Source organism: Emiliania huxleyi (genome assembly GCF_000372725.1).
Source record: "Emiliania huxleyi CCMP1516 chromosome Unknown EMIHUscaffold_131, whole genome shotgun sequence".
Classification (NCBI taxonomy): Eukaryota; Haptophyta; order Isochrysidales; family Noelaerhabdaceae; genus Emiliania; species Emiliania huxleyi.
In genome coordinates, this window is record NW_005201277.1 from 1,817 (window position 1) to 15,543 (window position 13,727).

A 13,727-nucleotide genomic window follows, 5' to 3' on the forward strand; every position below is an offset into this window, starting at 1 on the left:
TTGCAAGGTTGATAGGCGCGCAGAGTGACCCGAACCCTCTCCCCCCTCCCCCAGTACCCGGACCTAAGCTACCCTACCACCCAGTACCCGAACCCTCTCCCCCCTCCCCCAGTACCCGGACCTAAGCTACCCTACCACCCAGTACCCGAACCCTCCCCTACCCCCCAGTACCCGGACCTAAGCCGCGCAAGTCGGTCGGTCGGAGGGGGCGGCAAAGGACTCACTCACTCCTTGCGTTGTGTGTTTGGCTCCAGGTGCTTTCCCGCGGCCTCCGCGATGAGTCCGACGCGGCGCTGGCGCTCGCGATCGCGGAGAGGGGTCGCCTAGGGGAGTAGTCGGCTCCTAATCACTCGGGCGTCGTGAATTAATTAGGCGCTCGAGATGGTTGAGAGGTCAGGCGCCGTGGCGCGCACGCAGGCACACTCGCGCGAGATCGCACGAGATCGCACGAGATCGCACGAGATCGAGATGGTTGAGAGGCCAGGCGCTGTGGCGCGCGCGCAGGCAAGCACAAAACACGGACGTCGGCTCAGCCTCCCTCTCTCCCTCCCTCCGACCCTCCTCTAACCAGCTCGAGGAGGCCTTGCTTCTGTGTGTGTGTGTGTGGGTGGGTGTGGGTGGGTGTGTGTGTGTGTGGGGGGGGGGGGGGGGTCCATCGCTCGGCTGCCATGGGCAGGGCGACAAATCCTAGAGGCTGACTCCTGGCCGTGTCGCGCACACAGGAGCTCGCGACTGAGCAAGCGCAGGTCGCCGTCGATTCGCTGGGCTCGCCTCTTTAGATGCCGCGTACAGACGCACGCAGCTGCACCCACTGCACTCACCGGCGCTCGTACGCCCGCGCGCGTATGCGATGTCCTGCGTGCGCTGCGCGCCGCCCTCTTCGCACCCTCACGCGGAGATCGCGATGCCGCAGGCCTGCTCCCGCCTTCCGACACGCGAGACGCGCTGCGTGTCCTCTGTCACAAGGTGCTCACCGGCGCCAGCATAAAGCCCTGAGCCGGCGCGCGACGCCTTTTGTCCCGTGCGAGTGTGTTGCCTCTCTCCCGCGGACTCCCCGCCGCCCTTCCGACCCAGCACATCTCATGAGAGGGAGCGGAGGCTGCGCGTGGGTCTTTACTCTGTTCCCCGAGAGGACGTCTCTGCGGCGGGTGAGAGAACCCTTTTTTTGTATCCGCTCTATTTAAAAGCAAAATCGCCCTGCACGCTCACTCTCCCCCCGGCGCCCGGCCGCCTCCGGCTCCGCGCCGCCGCCCGCGCCGCGCTCCTTAGCCTCGGTCGACGACAACGCCGACTCCACACGAGGGGAGGTGTGCGCAACGAACGCTGGGTTCCGGCTCTACGGGTGTAGGGACACAAACTTCGAAAGTTGCGGAACAGCGTCCCCCTCCCCCAAAGAAGCCGGAACCCAAAACGATGGTGGTGCTGGTTCCCCGAGCTGCTTTGATGCGGCCGTGCTAGCGGCTGAGCGAGGCGAGGAGGAGGCGGTGCTGGCGCGGCTTGAGGGCGGCGGGCGGGCCGACGCGACATACGAGAGAGACGGCGTGAGCGGCCTCACGCTGCTGATGGGCGCCGCCATCAACGGCCACGAGCGGGTGGTCGAGTTGCTGCTGCGGCACCGCGCTGATACACGCTGCCAGCCAAGGCCACGAGCGGGTGGTCGAGCTGCTGGAAAAGCACTGCCTCGCACAACACTGGGCACGGGACTGGCGCGCACTGGCACTAACACAGGAGAAGAATTTTACAACCCAACTCCCTCGCACGACACTGGGCACGATACGCCGCGAGGAGGACGGAGTTGCGCCGAAAGGCGAAAGAAGCCGCGAGAACAAGGGACCGGCAGGCGGCGGCGTCGCAGGACGAGGCAGAAGAGAACGACGCGACAGAGGAGGAAGTGACAAGGGAGAGAACGACGAGAGTGGGACGACCGCGAGGTGGCATGAAGGTTGCAGCGAGAAGCGGCGAGAGACTGCGAAGAGAGATAGGAAGAGGCAGACTCGCTAGGGTGGGCGACGGCTAGCGCATCACACACCTCTACTTAAAATCCCTCTGGGGGGAGGCGGGGGCCCCCGGAGGCACCGTGCGCCGCGCCGCAGTGCGGAAACGGGGCCCCGGCTCCACTAGTCTCCACTAGCACCGACTTCCCGATTAAGCTAGGTTAATCAGAGGGCAGATTTGGAAAGATCTCGAGGAGTACATACAGACAGACCCTCCAACCATCAGAAAACTCCGACCTGATCGGTCGTACTGACCGCCGACAGATCACTCCAGACAGCAGACAGGCCGACGTCTGCACGCTGCCGGCCGGGCGAGAGGCTTGACATGATCCGACCCTGCGACCCTGACGCTGCTGCTCTAGCTAGCTATCAGATAACTGCTGACTGCTGCCACAATGTGTGACCGGTGCTGGCCCACTTGGCGGCCTTCCCGGTCAGTGGTGAGGCGCAGTTCAGAGTTGTCGATGGCGCGATGCCGCGCACTGGTCCCACATTGGTGACACGAGACCACCACGTTTGCCGGTCCAAGGGAGAGGCACCGGCGCTGTCCTGAGAAGGTGCATGGTCCCTCTTGACTGCCCATGCGCGCGAGGCTGTATAGGCATAGCCTCGAGAGTGCCAGCAGCCAGTCGCCGAGGCAGTTTGTGACGCGCATTGCGTCAGAAGCGTGCACGCAGCTGGAAGGACACCTTCCTACTGGCCGTACGATCAGGTCGTCACTGAATGGTGGATACTAAGGCCGCGAGCTATGCAGGTGGTCAATTGTGCAGCAGGGCACGGTCAGCAGCGCCGACAGGCTGTCGCAAGGCGTGATAGCATGGCCGCAAGTACGGCGAATTCCTTTGAAAACAGTAAATCAAAATCGCGCGAAAAAAAGTCCCGAAAACGCTCAAATTCAAAAACAGCGGCCGCGGGGTGTTTCTTCGCCGAGGGGCCTCGGCCTCAGCCTCAGGCAGCCCCAGGCGTGAGCTCTCCCCGGCCCTCTCTGACGATCGCGAGCCCACACCTGCAGCCGCGTCAATTCGACGCTCACGCCTGCACAAGGCACCCGCGGCCATGACCTCAGCCTTGTGCCTCTGGCACCCCCTCACCCCGACGACCTCCTCGAGGTCACGCTCACTCCCTCGTTTGCCGGTTCCTGCAGGCATGTTGCGCTGGTTGCTCGCTGTCAGTGCTGTCGCTGTCGGTGGGTTCGCAATCGACCAAACAACCTCGCAGCCAAGCAACTGCCAGGACGTGGACGATTCTGCCGTCGCGCAGCACGCTGAGAGTCTCGGGCTTGTCGGCATCGCGAGCTGCCACGACGTCGCCGAGAATGGGCTCTGTAATCACGCAGACGCCGTAACCGGATGCTGCGCGACGTGCTGGCACAGGCGGCGCAAGCTGCAGTGGGGCGGCCCGGACCGGTGCCAAGGCTCGGGCGCGCCGGTCCATTCGGCGACCTGTAGTGTCAGTATCTTCGGCGGCTGCTCTTTTGGAGACTTTGACAAAGACATTCAAGGGTGCAAGGAAGGGCAATCCTCTGGCAAGGACGAGCCCGACTACGGGCCGTGCTGCACCAACTACGCATGCACACAAACGCGCCGCGACACATACACAACTCAGTGCTACAGCCAAGGGTGCATGCCCACAACAATCTACACCAGCAACTACAAGTGCGAATGGAAGGGCTACCCGAGCCCGCCGCCGTCGCCCCCGCCGCTGCCGCCGCCGCTCGAAGTCATCACCCCGGATGTCGTCCCGCACGTTGCTTCCCAAGTGGAGGCTTGCACCGACGGAAGCTGCGTGGTGGAATGGAAGGAGGTCGCCCAAACCCTGGTGTGCAGCAGGCACAAGTTTCGTGTGTGGGCACTCTTCGTCCAGAGGTGAGTTAGGCGCCTCTGCTGTAGGCGTTGATCGATCTCGCGCAGATGGAGGCGAACAAAATGATTGACGAGGAAATCACCAAGGCGTTCGGCGACGACTCGGTCAGCTTCGAGCAGAGCTCAAAGGAGAAGCGGTTGTTGATCGGGACCCAAATCTCGTCCATGGCGTTGCAGCTCCACATTACTACACGGCAGCTCTGCCAGTCGTACGCCTATCAGACGACGCGTTTCTACCAGCAGTGTGTCGTTGGCAGCATCGGTTCCAAGGGGGTTGGTGGCAACCCGCTTGATGCACTGTGCGGCGGCTTCTTGGAAGGAACGGCCTACTTCAGGCCATTCCAGAAGGACCCCGACGTTTCGATCGATGAGTTTGTGGACTACGCAAAGACCTACGTGGAGGGCCTCGAGACGATGTTCTCGCAGGCATCGATTGTTGAGAAGTGCGTGAGCGAGAACGTGTGAGCGGCGGCCAGTCTACCGAGGCGTCGTTCGCCCTTCGTGCGCCTTGTCGGTCTCTGCCCGGGTCTCCCTCTCTTTCCGGGATTTTCATTCCCTGCGAGCGATTTGACACATGACTCATTAGGGCGTCTCTCTGCCGGGCCTCCCCGCTCCAGAGGACCTCCCCATGCACGGCCAGCAAGACGGCGCGTCCAGGCCTCGGAGCGCCGCCGGAAGAGTCTCGGACATCCCTCGCGGCAGCGCGCCACCGAGTCTCAGAACTGTCTCGGAAGCGTCTCGGCGGCGCGTCACCGATGTTTGGGTCCGTGCAGACCGCTCGCGAGGATGCGCAGGGTGTGAATGGCGCCTCCTCTTCACACCTCCGGCCGTGCGCGCAGGCGAGCTCGCTGGTGAGGGGTGGGCGGCTTCGAGCCGCCGCCCGGCCGCTCTCAGGGTGCTTCGAGCCGCCGCGACGCTCTGTAGAGGGTGTAGAGTGTGGAGCACTGTTAGAGCTGTAGAGCTGTAGAGCGCTCTGGAGCGCTGTAGAGCTTTTGAGAGCTCTACACATCGCTCCCGGTCCCGCGCGCTGACGTTGGCCGTCCACCACTCTACTCGCTTCGGTGACCATGTCACCCTTCATGTCCTTAGGCACGACGCCAGCGGTCGCCCCGCGTCGGCCCACGGGGGGAAAGCCGGCTCCGCCGCGGGGGCAGCCACGTCCGGCCACTTCTTCGCGCCGCACGCGGAGGAGGCGGAGGCGCCCGTGCTCGAAGCCAGCGACGGCGAGGTGCGCCGCTTCTTGGCGCGCCACTGCGGGGTCCATTTCGACGAGCGCCGACTGGAACGCCGCCACCGGACGGGCCGAAGTAGCTTGCGGATGGCGTCTCTTCACACATACCCTTGCGAACAGGTACGCCGCCACGGGGCGGGCCGAGGCCAGCTGCAGCTCCGGCGGTGGCGGTGGCGGGGACCTTCCCGATCGGGCGGAGCGAGTGGAGCGCATCAGCAGGGGCGAGTTTGGCACCGTGCAGCCTTCCGCGAGGCGGGCCGGCTTCGATCGACCGGCGCGGCCGCAGCGCGCGCAGTTGGCGGAGAGCTTCAGCGAGTGCGCATTCCTACGCACAGGTGCGCAAGACGGCCAACGAGCAGTACTTGGTCGCTGCCGGCCTGCCCGACCCAACCCGCCTCCCGGACCCGCACGACCGCGCGGCGGCGGCGGCGCGCGTCCCCGCCGCACCGACACCGCCTAGACACACAGTCTCCGGGGGCGACCGGCTCAGCTGCTTGCGCCGTGCGGGAGCTCAGGCCGGCTTCGGCTTCGCGATAATCAACGTCATGACCGTCGAGCTGCGTGCTGAGGCGCCGAGGGCGCCGCAGCTCACCGTGCAGGTGGCCCGAGAGAACCCGAGAGCACCCGAGAGCACCCGAGAGCACCCGAGAGCACCCGAGAGCACCCGAGAGCACCCAAGATTCCCGTACTAGGGGGGCACATGGCCCAGCCTTCGTCCCTGGTAGACGCAGCAGCCAGCCTCAGCCATCCAGCAGCAGCCAGCGGCCGCCAGCAGCAGCCAGCAGCAGCCAACAGCAGCCAGCAGCAGCCAGCAGCAGCCAGCAGCAGCCAGCTCCGGGAACCCAAATTAAATACTTGAGATCGCGTTGGTGGCTTCCCCCACATCCCTTTTTGCTCATTGTGATTCGTGGGAAGACCGCGCTCCCTCTGACGTCTGCAGGTGGGCATCGACTTTGGTTCCGCCATCGCGGGCGTGATCGGGCACATGCGATCGGGCACATGCGGCGTCTGCGGTGTGAACAGCGTCGTTTCAGCCTGTAGCTGTGAATAGGCACAAGACCTACCAGTACTGATCTCTCCGACGACGCCAGGTCTAGCTGCGAACAGCCTCTCTCCACAGCTGCCTCTATGTGTGAACAGGTACGACTTGTGCGGCGACGCCGTCAACACCGCCGCCCGCATGTGACCCGACCCGCCCTCCGCCTCCCCGGGACGTGTCCGTGACGCGTCCCACGACACGCCCATCTCATGCCCCGCACAGGTGCTCCGGCTCGGAGCCAGGTCGTGTCCACGTGTCGCAGGAGGCGTACCGGTATCTGCGCGGCCGGTTCGGCGCGAAGAGCCGCGGCCCACGCTACTACAAAGGCAAGGGCGAGATGTACACTTACTTCCTCGAGAACGCGCCTGGGGCTCTGCCGGAGGAGGCCACACCGGCGCCTGCCGACGCGGCCGAGGCGATCTACTAGCTCACAATGAATTACGGTATGCCGATGCGGTGGCATCTCGGCCGTCGCTTGTTTTGACTTTTGTTACCTTTTTCTGTGGTCTGTATACGACGCTGCTACTGCAGCTCTCGTCCGGCAGCTGCTTCTAACAGCCCTAGAAACCTTTTGGGGGCGCTCGCTCTGCGCGGCGCTCACCAGCATCAAGCAGCATCACATCTGGCTCACCTTTGCGTGCTGTGAGAGGGGCGCGAGCAGGCTGTGTCGCAGGCCGGTGTCGATGCCTGCCGACTCGACGTCGAGGTGGACGGGCGCCGCCTTAACGGCCGGGCCCTGACTGTACCCGCGGAACTTGAGGTGCATCCGCCGCGCCATCCAGCCGAAGAAGCCCACCGTCGTGATGACGAGCAGCATCACCGAGTAGCCGGCGCGGTGGCAGCCGGCTCCGTGGGCGACGCCAACCGCCTAATTCCAGAAGCTCGATGATCCCTGTGAGCGTCGCGTCCTTCGCGCTGGCGCCGGCCGGCCTCGCAGGTGGCGAGGAAGCCGAAGCAGACGCACACCGTCAGGAGCGCCAGCGAGCCGAGGTAGATCCCGATCACGGCGATCTCGTGCCGCCTAGCGGCCACGACGGCGGCGGAGACGGACCCGTACAGGCTCAGCCGATTTACCTCCCACATCAGGATTGAAGACATGACGACTGCGCCTGTGGAGCAGAGCATGCTCATCGTGGCGGACATGTTGTAGACGTAGGTGATGACCGGCGCGTCGAAGAACGGGAGCGCCTCAATCACATCTGGGCCGAGGACGCCGAAGGCGAAGCCAGTGACCAGCGTTGCCTGCATCTGTATCGAGGCGAGACGGTCGAGGTAGAAGGTGAGCTGATCGCGCTTCACCTGGGCGCCGGCAAGGCGGCTGTGGATTGGTCGGCGAGGCAGCGCTCTGCCTGCAATGGACGGCGCGCCTCTAGGTCGGCGAGGTAGCGCTCCTTGCCAAGCCGCTCGCGCTCGTGAGAAAGCATATTTCTCCTCTGTTCTTCCCTTGCTCTCTCTCTATCTCTTCTGGCGCTGGAGGAGCGTGCCAGGCGATGGCCGTCGGGCAGAAAACGGCAGGAATCTGGGAGAAAGAAAATTCGGATAATAAAGAAAGAGGGCGCCGAATTTCAGTAACCTCCCGACGGCTTCATCGCGGCACGCTGGGCTGCGGCTCTCGACGGCTTTGCCCCCCTACCTCGGGCGCGGGCGGCGGCTTAGGCGGAGCTCCTCGAAGGGGCTGCGGAGGCGCACGACAACTCGCAGCGCACCGCCGCCCGATGGACACCCTGCTGCGCAAGTTTAACCTAAACGTGGACACGCGCGAGCGCGACATCGAGCGCGCTGGCTTTGTCGGCGCTCAGCAGCAGGCGCTCGACGTAAACCAAGAGCATGCGCTGATGGAGATCCGATTCCAGCACATGACCGTGCGGACAGAGTGGCTGAACAACCTCAACACGCAGGCGGCTTTCATCGCTGGCATCTCAATCGCATGGCTCGGCGGTGATGTTCTTGCCGAGGTGTCGGATGAAGTCGTTTTCGCTAACAGCGACGGCACGCCCATTTTCCTGGACAAACTCCTCAAGCTGACCTACCTGCTCTTCGCGACCCTCTCGGGCGGCGCCGGTCTATGGGTCGTGATCTATTCGAATCGGTGCCAGCGCAAGAGAAAGAGATTTCCGCGGCGTGCCGCTCTCCGACACACGCCTCCCCACTCTCTGCACCAGGCTGATCATCCTCGCCAACCAGGCGGCCCTCACCGGCGCGTCGATGAGGGACGTGCGCGCCTCGGACGAGATTGTGCAGCGCAACGTGCGCAAGGTCGACGAGATGTTTGTTATCTGCCTCGGCTCCCTCGTGGGCGCCATCTGCTGCGTGGCGTGGTTGCGCGAGCCCGGCTCGGCGGCCCTCGTCATCACCGTCACCTTCACGTTGCTCGTCGTCCATGCCATCGTCAACACGATCGCCCTCCGCGACGAGTTCCACGCAAAGGCCCCCCCCCCCCCCCCCGCATCCCGGACCGGCCGATATGCTATGAGACCTTGCGCTCACATACGACCTGCCCCTCGGCCGCCGCAGACGAGCGGCGCGTGGAGGGCCCTCCGCGTGGAGAAAGAGTCGCAGGACCCGTGCGAGTGCCTCTACCGCCTCAGCGGCGGCGCTCTTAAGGCGGAGGCGCCGCGCGAGGTGCAAGGGGCCAGCAAGCCGCTCCACCTCGAGGTGAACTTCGTGTTGAAACGATCATCACTCGTTTCATTGCTCATTAACTGCTTGCTCATTACGCTGCCCTTTGGAGAGTGCGCTACCAGGGTAGTAGCAGTCTAGTCGTGAGCGAACTCGCAGCTGTGCGTGACAGTGCCTCTCCTCCCCCTCCCCCGTCCTAGGTGAGCGCGCTCACCGCCTCGCGGGCCGCCGTGGAGAAGCTGCGCGCCGACCGGGCGGGGAGCGCAGCGCTGCCGCTCACGCAGCGGTGGTGGTTCGTCCTGCACTGCGAGGGCACGCACGGCCGGCTGTACGCCTTTGGGTCTCAAGACAATTACGTGCTGCGCGAGCCGCCCATCCTCGAGGCGGACGTGACGCAGTTCCGCCTGCTGCCGCGGGCGGGGGCGCCGGCGCGCCGCCCAAGGCCGCCGGCGGCGGGAGGATCCCCGGGCCCACTGGGGCGGGCCGTCACGTTCCTCGACCCGCCGCCGAAAGCCGCCGGCGACGGGCGGCTCATCTTGTGGCCAAAGGACGAGGAGGAGTGCGCGCCGCTCTGCCTGCTCATCGAGGACAGAGAGGTGGCGGACGTGTGGTACAAGGTGCTCACCGCCTTCATCTGCTCGGTCGACCAGAACGACCGCTTCACCCGCTACCTCCCGACCAGCCAGCGCCAGCGATCGCGATGAGTGAGGCCCACTCGCCATGGATACGCCCCAGGGCGACCCAGTGCTAGGAATCCGTCGAGGAATCCCAAGGCTGCTAGAGGAATGGTTGTTTGGCGATCGTCGAGATTGGCCGCACTGCTGCTAGGCTGCACAGAGATGCTCCGAGGCCTCTGCTGCTGCCCGCGCCCCCGACAGGCCTGAAATTTTCCGCCTTTGTGTGCGGAGGTAGGGATGGGAGAACGGGCCTCTTGACTAAACACTAACAGAGAGAATACGAAAAATAACAGACAACGCAACGGGGGAGAAGTGCGCCCAGAGCATGAGCAAGCAGAGCGATGGAGAACGCGTCCGCTCGGAGCGCGCGTCGACGGGAGAGCTGCACACAGCCGAATATTTACCTAAAAACGGTAAAGTAGAGCTCGAAAGCGCGTGGGTGCTGGGTCTCGTGAATGTAAAGTCTCAGTCTGTCACCAGGGCTGGGGATGAATAGGCCCGATTCAAGTTGAAAGGGTTGATTTTTTTTACTATTCATTATCATGATAAGCACACACGCACACACACCCTCTTATTCATATTCAACTCACTATCCTGCGCGCACTTTGCCACCCAGCGACCCCTTCCGGGATGGCCTGTGCATCGATGCCCCTGAGCTGATTCCCGTACCATCCTCCAAGCCGTACCATCCTCCAAGCCCTGTGCCCTGCCCTCTCCCTCAGATGCCGCAGCGGACGCGAGGCGGCACGTGCGAGAGGCGGATGGCCATCTCGTCCTCGGGGCTGTCCTCGTCCGGCAGCAGGCGCGGCTCCGTGGCATCAAGTGGAAGGTGATGCCTCTCTACGAGGTTTCCGCGGATGTACCTAGCCGCGGATGGTATCCTTGAGATCGACTGGCTTGCCCTGCTCAGGGGCGCACTTGGTGGCCTGCTTGTGCTGGCTGGTGCGCAAGGCACGTATTGCCAGGACAAGGACTCCAAGGCAAACAGCCAGGACGAAGAAATGTTCGCGTGAAGCAGTGTCGCCGCTAGTGCCGCCGCCGAGCAAGTGAACTGGCGTGAGGGGCTGCGGCGATGAGAGAGCTGGCGCGGGTGGCTGCGACGGTGAGATTGTGGTTACCGGCGACGGGGGTGGCGAAGGTGGTGGCGGCGACAGAGGCGGTGCCGGCGGGCCAGGTGGGAGGCCTGGCGGCGGAGACGGCGACGGCGGCGCCGAAACGACCACTTTGACTTTCTGGCCATTTCTGCAGTGGGTACCCCAGTAGTTCGGAGACCAGGTCGACGACCTGCGGTCGCCGCTGCAGGTGAAGTAGACGGTACCGGCGTCGGCATCAGCTTGCGTCACATTGTGTCGGTACACGGTGTCGGTTGGCCCGGCGAGCGTGACTGAGCCCGTGGGGTCGCACGCATCGTATGCGGTCTCGCTCGCGCCGACGAGTACACGAAGACGAGCACGTCGCCCGGGGCAGCGTGATGCGTGGAGTAGGTGGTGCCGAAGTTGCTCCACCACACGGCATCGCCACCGGTCCAGAGGCGGGCGGTGATACCGATCTCCCCCGGCTGGAGCGCGGTGGGTGGCGATGGCGACGGAGGCGATGGAAGCACCGACATGTGCTGCAAGGTTGTCGGTGGGATCGCACCGACTAGCAGCGAGAGTGCCAGAGCGCCAGAGAGAAGACAACGCCGCGGCCGGAAGACGCCGGACATTGAATTTCGGCGGATCCGACATTCCAGACACGACGACTGTGAACGCTAGTTTCACTAGGATTCACTCGCAACCGTCTGGGCAAGACGGCCTCGGGGAGGGAGGAAATACTCGGCCTGACCACCGCCATCCTCGTCTGGACGACCGCCGCCATCGGCAATGCGGTCGGCGGCGCGCTCTACGTGCCCGCCATCTTCGCTGCGGCGGCCTCAGTCGTCGTCCTCAACTTTGTGCCTGGCGCGGCTGGCATCGCCGCGGTCGGCCCACTCTCGGCCGCCTCGCTTGCGAGGGACGGCCAGCCCAACGGCGGCGCGGATTGGCTCACGTCCTGAGCGATTCTGCACCGGGGCACCTGCGTGCTGTTTCCAGTCAACACGCCGCGCCAGGCACAAAGTTCACCTCCACGGACCACGCTAGCTGAACACCCCTCTACTACACCGCCTCTACACCCTCCCTTTGTACGCAGTGTGACACCTGACACGGAGTGTGGCACGCCATGCCCATGGACCGCTCTAGATCCAAAAATCTCCGCTTGAGCAGAGATCAGTGTGACAGTGTGTCACGTGTTTGTTTGTGATTGTATAGTGCGTTCGAGTCTTCGAGCGTAGGCCAGGCGAGTTCAACAATATGAGTCAACATGCGGTACAGTACGGTTCAGGTCCAGCCGTTCGTACCATGCCCAGGTAGTGGCTTGCAGCGATTATCGGTCCTCCGGTCATACACGTCCTCGCACCAGGGGAGGTCAGACGCCGCAGCGGCGCTCCCGGGAGATTCAGACCAGGTACCGCAATCTCCCCCCCCACAGGTCGGCGGCTCCCAGACACAGTCGCTGGGGAACGCGCTTTTCCCGAAGAGTTTGTCGAGCAGTAGCGCCACGCCAAAAGTGTCCACGTCGCCGTCGGTGATCGGGCTGACGGGCACGCTTGCGGGCGGAAAGAAGAGCCAGCCTGGCACCTGCTGGGGGGGGGCGGGGGGGAGGGGGATGCATGTTGGCGCCACGGCAGGGAGTGCTGGGGGCGGGAAGGAGACCGAGCCATCCGCGGGCGCGCCTCGGGTGCGCAGAGGCACGGGAAGAGGAAGCAGGCGCGGACAAAGATGAAGCCGGTGAGGAAGAGTGCGGTGGAGGCCATCCCGATGATGGCGACCGCTGGCCCGGTGTGCGGCGGGCAGACAGGTAGTCCGTGCATGCAGGCTGGGATGGCGTTGGCTCCGATCGAGTAGACGAGGATCGTGATCGGGAAGAGCCACAGCAGAAGCATGGAGAAGCGCCAGCAGCCGACTGCGACCATGGTTCCGATGACGAAGAAGAGGACCCACCTGCGCGATGGTCGGCATTGCGAGAGGCAGGGAGTCGAAGGCTCGAAGCTGCGAGGCGGGGTGGCGAGGCGGGGTGGGCTGAGGACAGGCTGAGCGTGCGCACATGTAGAGGTAGCGCATGCTGTGCCACTCGGTGGCAGCTCTCCACCCAGAGACAAGCTTGATCTGGATGGTGGTCTGCTCCTGCGTGTAGCAGAGGCAAAACATGGCGAAGGAGAGCGCGTGCTGATCGAGCTGGAAGATGATTTGGTACCTATCCACGGCCACAGGCGACTAGCGACACGAGACGTGGCCGAAGTCCACACAGGGGCTGGGGGTGCGACGGGACATGAGGTACAGGTTGGCCAGCTCGTGAAGGTTGCCTTCATAGTGCATGAGGTAGACGCCGGAGGCGGTGAACGCGAGTAGCGCCGGCACGACGACGCTCTGTATCTCGACGAGGATGGCGAGGAAGACGATCGTGCAATACCCGTACGAACCCGCCTCGTACCGGGCCGCCATCGAGCGCAGCATGATGCGCGTCTGGATCCAATTGATATAAGACGTGCCGTAAGTGTTGATGTCGTCGCCCCAAATCATGAAGCCGACAATCCACGCCTGTGTGGAGAAGCGCAGCGAGTGAACGACGTAGGCGCGGCCGGTGTGCAGAGGCTGCACCACGACTCACCGGGAAGCAGACGAGGATAAGTACGGTGGAGAAGCGGAGCAAGAACGGCCGGTCGTCCGTTGCGAGCGCGACCCATTGGTGTGTGTTGAGGCCATCGGGCACCTTCTGAATGAAGTCGGTGACGATCATGCTCTCGAGCAGAAGGAGGGAGAGGAGCGTGGCGAACGCCGAGATGAAGAGCGCCACCCACCTACTCAGGAAACGAACAGATCAAGGGGCCCGCCCAAGAGACTCTTGGAGAGGGGCGCAGTCGGACTGCGCACTGGTGCAAGTTGCAAGCGATCATGTTGAGCCAGCAGAGCTGTGTCAGCGGCCACGAGCAGCGGCAGCCGAGCCATGGCATCGGGCCCATTGCGGAGCGACTCGAGCCCGGGATCGGCACCGGAAGGGGCTGGGGGGCATTCATCTGCGAGAAGGAGTTCATCGCCTCCCAGGTGACCGCGTCAAGCTTCGTGTCTCGCGCCGGCGTGTAGCTACCGTCGTCCTCACGCTCCGCCTCGCTCGGGGTGGGTTCCCAAATGGCGCGATACGGCAGAGCTCCCAGTGCTCTGCGGCCAGTCTCGCCGGCCTCGTCGCCCAACTCATCGAAGCCTGTCATGAGGTTGATCGCCGCGTCCG

At 64.1% G+C, this 13,727-nt stretch overlaps 6 protein-coding genes across 6 annotated transcripts in view; 4 read left to right on the forward strand and 2 right to left on the reverse strand.

The window, feature by feature from the left end:
- The window catches only part of EMIHUDRAFT_440522 (Prenyl transferase), a 2,743-nt gene extending 1,578 nt beyond the window's left edge, over positions 1-1,165 (forward strand). Inside the window, exons 5-8 of the mRNA XM_005788839.1 lie at positions 255-296; positions 373-417; positions 723-765; positions 914-1,165. Of these exons, the coding sequence (XP_005788896.1) occupies positions 255-296; positions 373-417; positions 723-765; positions 914-996 (213 nt within the window). The 3' untranslated portion in view covers positions 997-1,165. The remainder of the gene's footprint in view (positions 1-254; positions 297-372; positions 418-722; positions 766-913) is intronic.
- Positions 1,166-2,915: 1,750 nt separating this feature from the next.
- Positions 2,916-6,634, forward strand: EMIHUDRAFT_362391 (hypothetical protein). Its single transcript, XM_005788840.1, has 10 exons — positions 2,916-2,956; positions 3,139-3,823; positions 3,884-4,619; positions 4,696-5,157; positions 5,227-5,361; positions 5,423-5,686; positions 6,028-6,068; positions 6,139-6,153; positions 6,228-6,269; positions 6,349-6,634. The coding sequence occupies exons 4-10, from the start codon at positions 4,924-4,926 to the stop codon at positions 6,551-6,553; spliced, it is 936 nt and encodes a 311-aa protein (XP_005788897.1). The 5' UTR covers positions 2,916-2,956; positions 3,139-3,823; positions 3,884-4,619; positions 4,696-4,923; the 3' UTR covers positions 6,554-6,634.
- A 30-nt stretch (positions 6,635-6,664) lies between these two features.
- Positions 6,665-7,616, reverse strand: EMIHUDRAFT_440531 (hypothetical protein). The gene is given in 4 exon segments (XM_005788841.1): positions 6,665-6,727; positions 6,738-6,994; positions 7,057-7,425; positions 7,494-7,616. The coding sequence occupies 3 exon segments, from the start codon at positions 7,548-7,550 to the stop codon at positions 6,743-6,745; spliced, it is 678 nt and encodes a 225-aa protein (XP_005788898.1). The 5' UTR covers positions 7,551-7,616; the 3' UTR covers positions 6,665-6,727; positions 6,738-6,742.
- A 124-nt stretch (positions 7,617-7,740) lies between these two features.
- Positions 7,741-9,695, forward strand: EMIHUDRAFT_440534 (hypothetical protein). Its single transcript, XM_005788842.1, has 4 exons — positions 7,741-8,215; positions 8,289-8,553; positions 8,641-8,781; positions 8,946-9,695. The coding sequence occupies exons 1-4, from the start codon at positions 7,842-7,844 to the stop codon at positions 9,447-9,449; spliced, it is 1,284 nt and encodes a 427-aa protein (XP_005788899.1). The 5' UTR covers positions 7,741-7,841; the 3' UTR covers positions 9,450-9,695.
- Positions 9,696-9,942: 247 nt separating this feature from the next.
- Positions 9,943-11,119, forward strand: EMIHUDRAFT_440535 (hypothetical protein). Its single transcript, XM_005788843.1, has one exon. The coding sequence runs from the start codon at positions 9,965-9,967 to the stop codon at positions 10,253-10,255; it is 291 nt and encodes a 96-aa protein (XP_005788900.1). The 5' UTR covers positions 9,943-9,964; the 3' UTR covers positions 10,256-11,119.
- Positions 11,120-11,747: 628 nt separating this feature from the next.
- On the reverse strand, positions 11,748-12,506 carry EMIHUDRAFT_423282 (hypothetical protein). The gene is made up of 2 exons (XM_005788844.1): positions 12,175-12,506; positions 11,748-12,079 (listed from the first exon to the last, which is right to left on the reverse strand). Exons 1-2 carry the CDS (start codon positions 12,412-12,414, stop codon positions 11,780-11,782), a joined length of 540 nt encoding a protein of 179 aa, XP_005788901.1. The 5' UTR covers positions 12,415-12,506; the 3' UTR covers positions 11,748-11,779.
- Between the last annotated feature and the right edge of the window lie 1,221 nt (positions 12,507-13,727).

Excerpts from the sequence above, each read along its gene's own strand:
- EMIHUDRAFT_362391 (XM_005788840.1), top strand. The coding sequence starts at position 4,924 with ATGTCACCCTTCATGTCCTTAGGCACGACGCCAGCGGTCGCCCCGCGT. Across the intron at positions 5,158-5,226 it reads GGAACGCCGCCACCGGACGG|GCCGAGGCCAGCTGCAGCTC; the intron begins GCCGAAGTAGCT and ends GCCACGGGGCGG. Across the intron at positions 5,362-5,422 it reads GGGCCGGCTTCGATCGACCG|GTGCGCAAGACGGCCAACGA; the intron begins GCGCGGCCGCAG and ends TCCTACGCACAG.
- EMIHUDRAFT_440531 (XM_005788841.1), bottom strand. The coding sequence starts at position 7,550 with ATGCTTTCTCACGAGCGCGAGCGGCTTGGCAAGGAGCGCTACCTCGCC. Across the intron at positions 7,426-7,493 it reads GCTACCTCGCCGACCTAGAG|GTGAAGCGCGATCAGCTCAC; the intron begins GCGCGCCGTCCA and ends GCCGGCGCCCAG. Across the intron at positions 6,995-7,056 it reads GCTTCCTCGCCACCTGCGAG|GCGGTTGGCGTCGCCCACGG; the intron begins GCCGGCCGGCGC and ends TTCTGGAATTAG.
- EMIHUDRAFT_440534 (XM_005788842.1), top strand. The coding sequence starts at position 7,842 with ATGGACACCCTGCTGCGCAAGTTTAACCTAAACGTGGACACGCGCGAG. Across the intron at positions 8,216-8,288 it reads GTCGTGATCTATTCGAATCG|GCTGATCATCCTCGCCAACC; the intron begins GTGCCAGCGCAA and ends TCTCTGCACCAG. Across the intron at positions 8,782-8,945 it reads GCAAGCCGCTCCACCTCGAG|GTGAGCGCGCTCACCGCCTC; the intron begins GTGAACTTCGTG and ends CCCCCGTCCTAG.
- EMIHUDRAFT_440535 (XM_005788843.1), top strand. The coding sequence starts at position 9,965 with ATGATAAGCACACACGCACACACACCCTCTTATTCATATTCAACTCAC.
- EMIHUDRAFT_423282 (XM_005788844.1), bottom strand. The coding sequence starts at position 12,414 with ATGGTCGCAGTCGGCTGCTGGCGCTTCTCCATGCTTCTGCTGTGGCTC. Across the intron at positions 12,080-12,174 it reads CGTGCCTCTGCGCACCCGAG|GTGCCAGGCTGGCTCTTCTT; the intron begins GCGCGCCCGCGG and ends CCCCCCCAGCAG.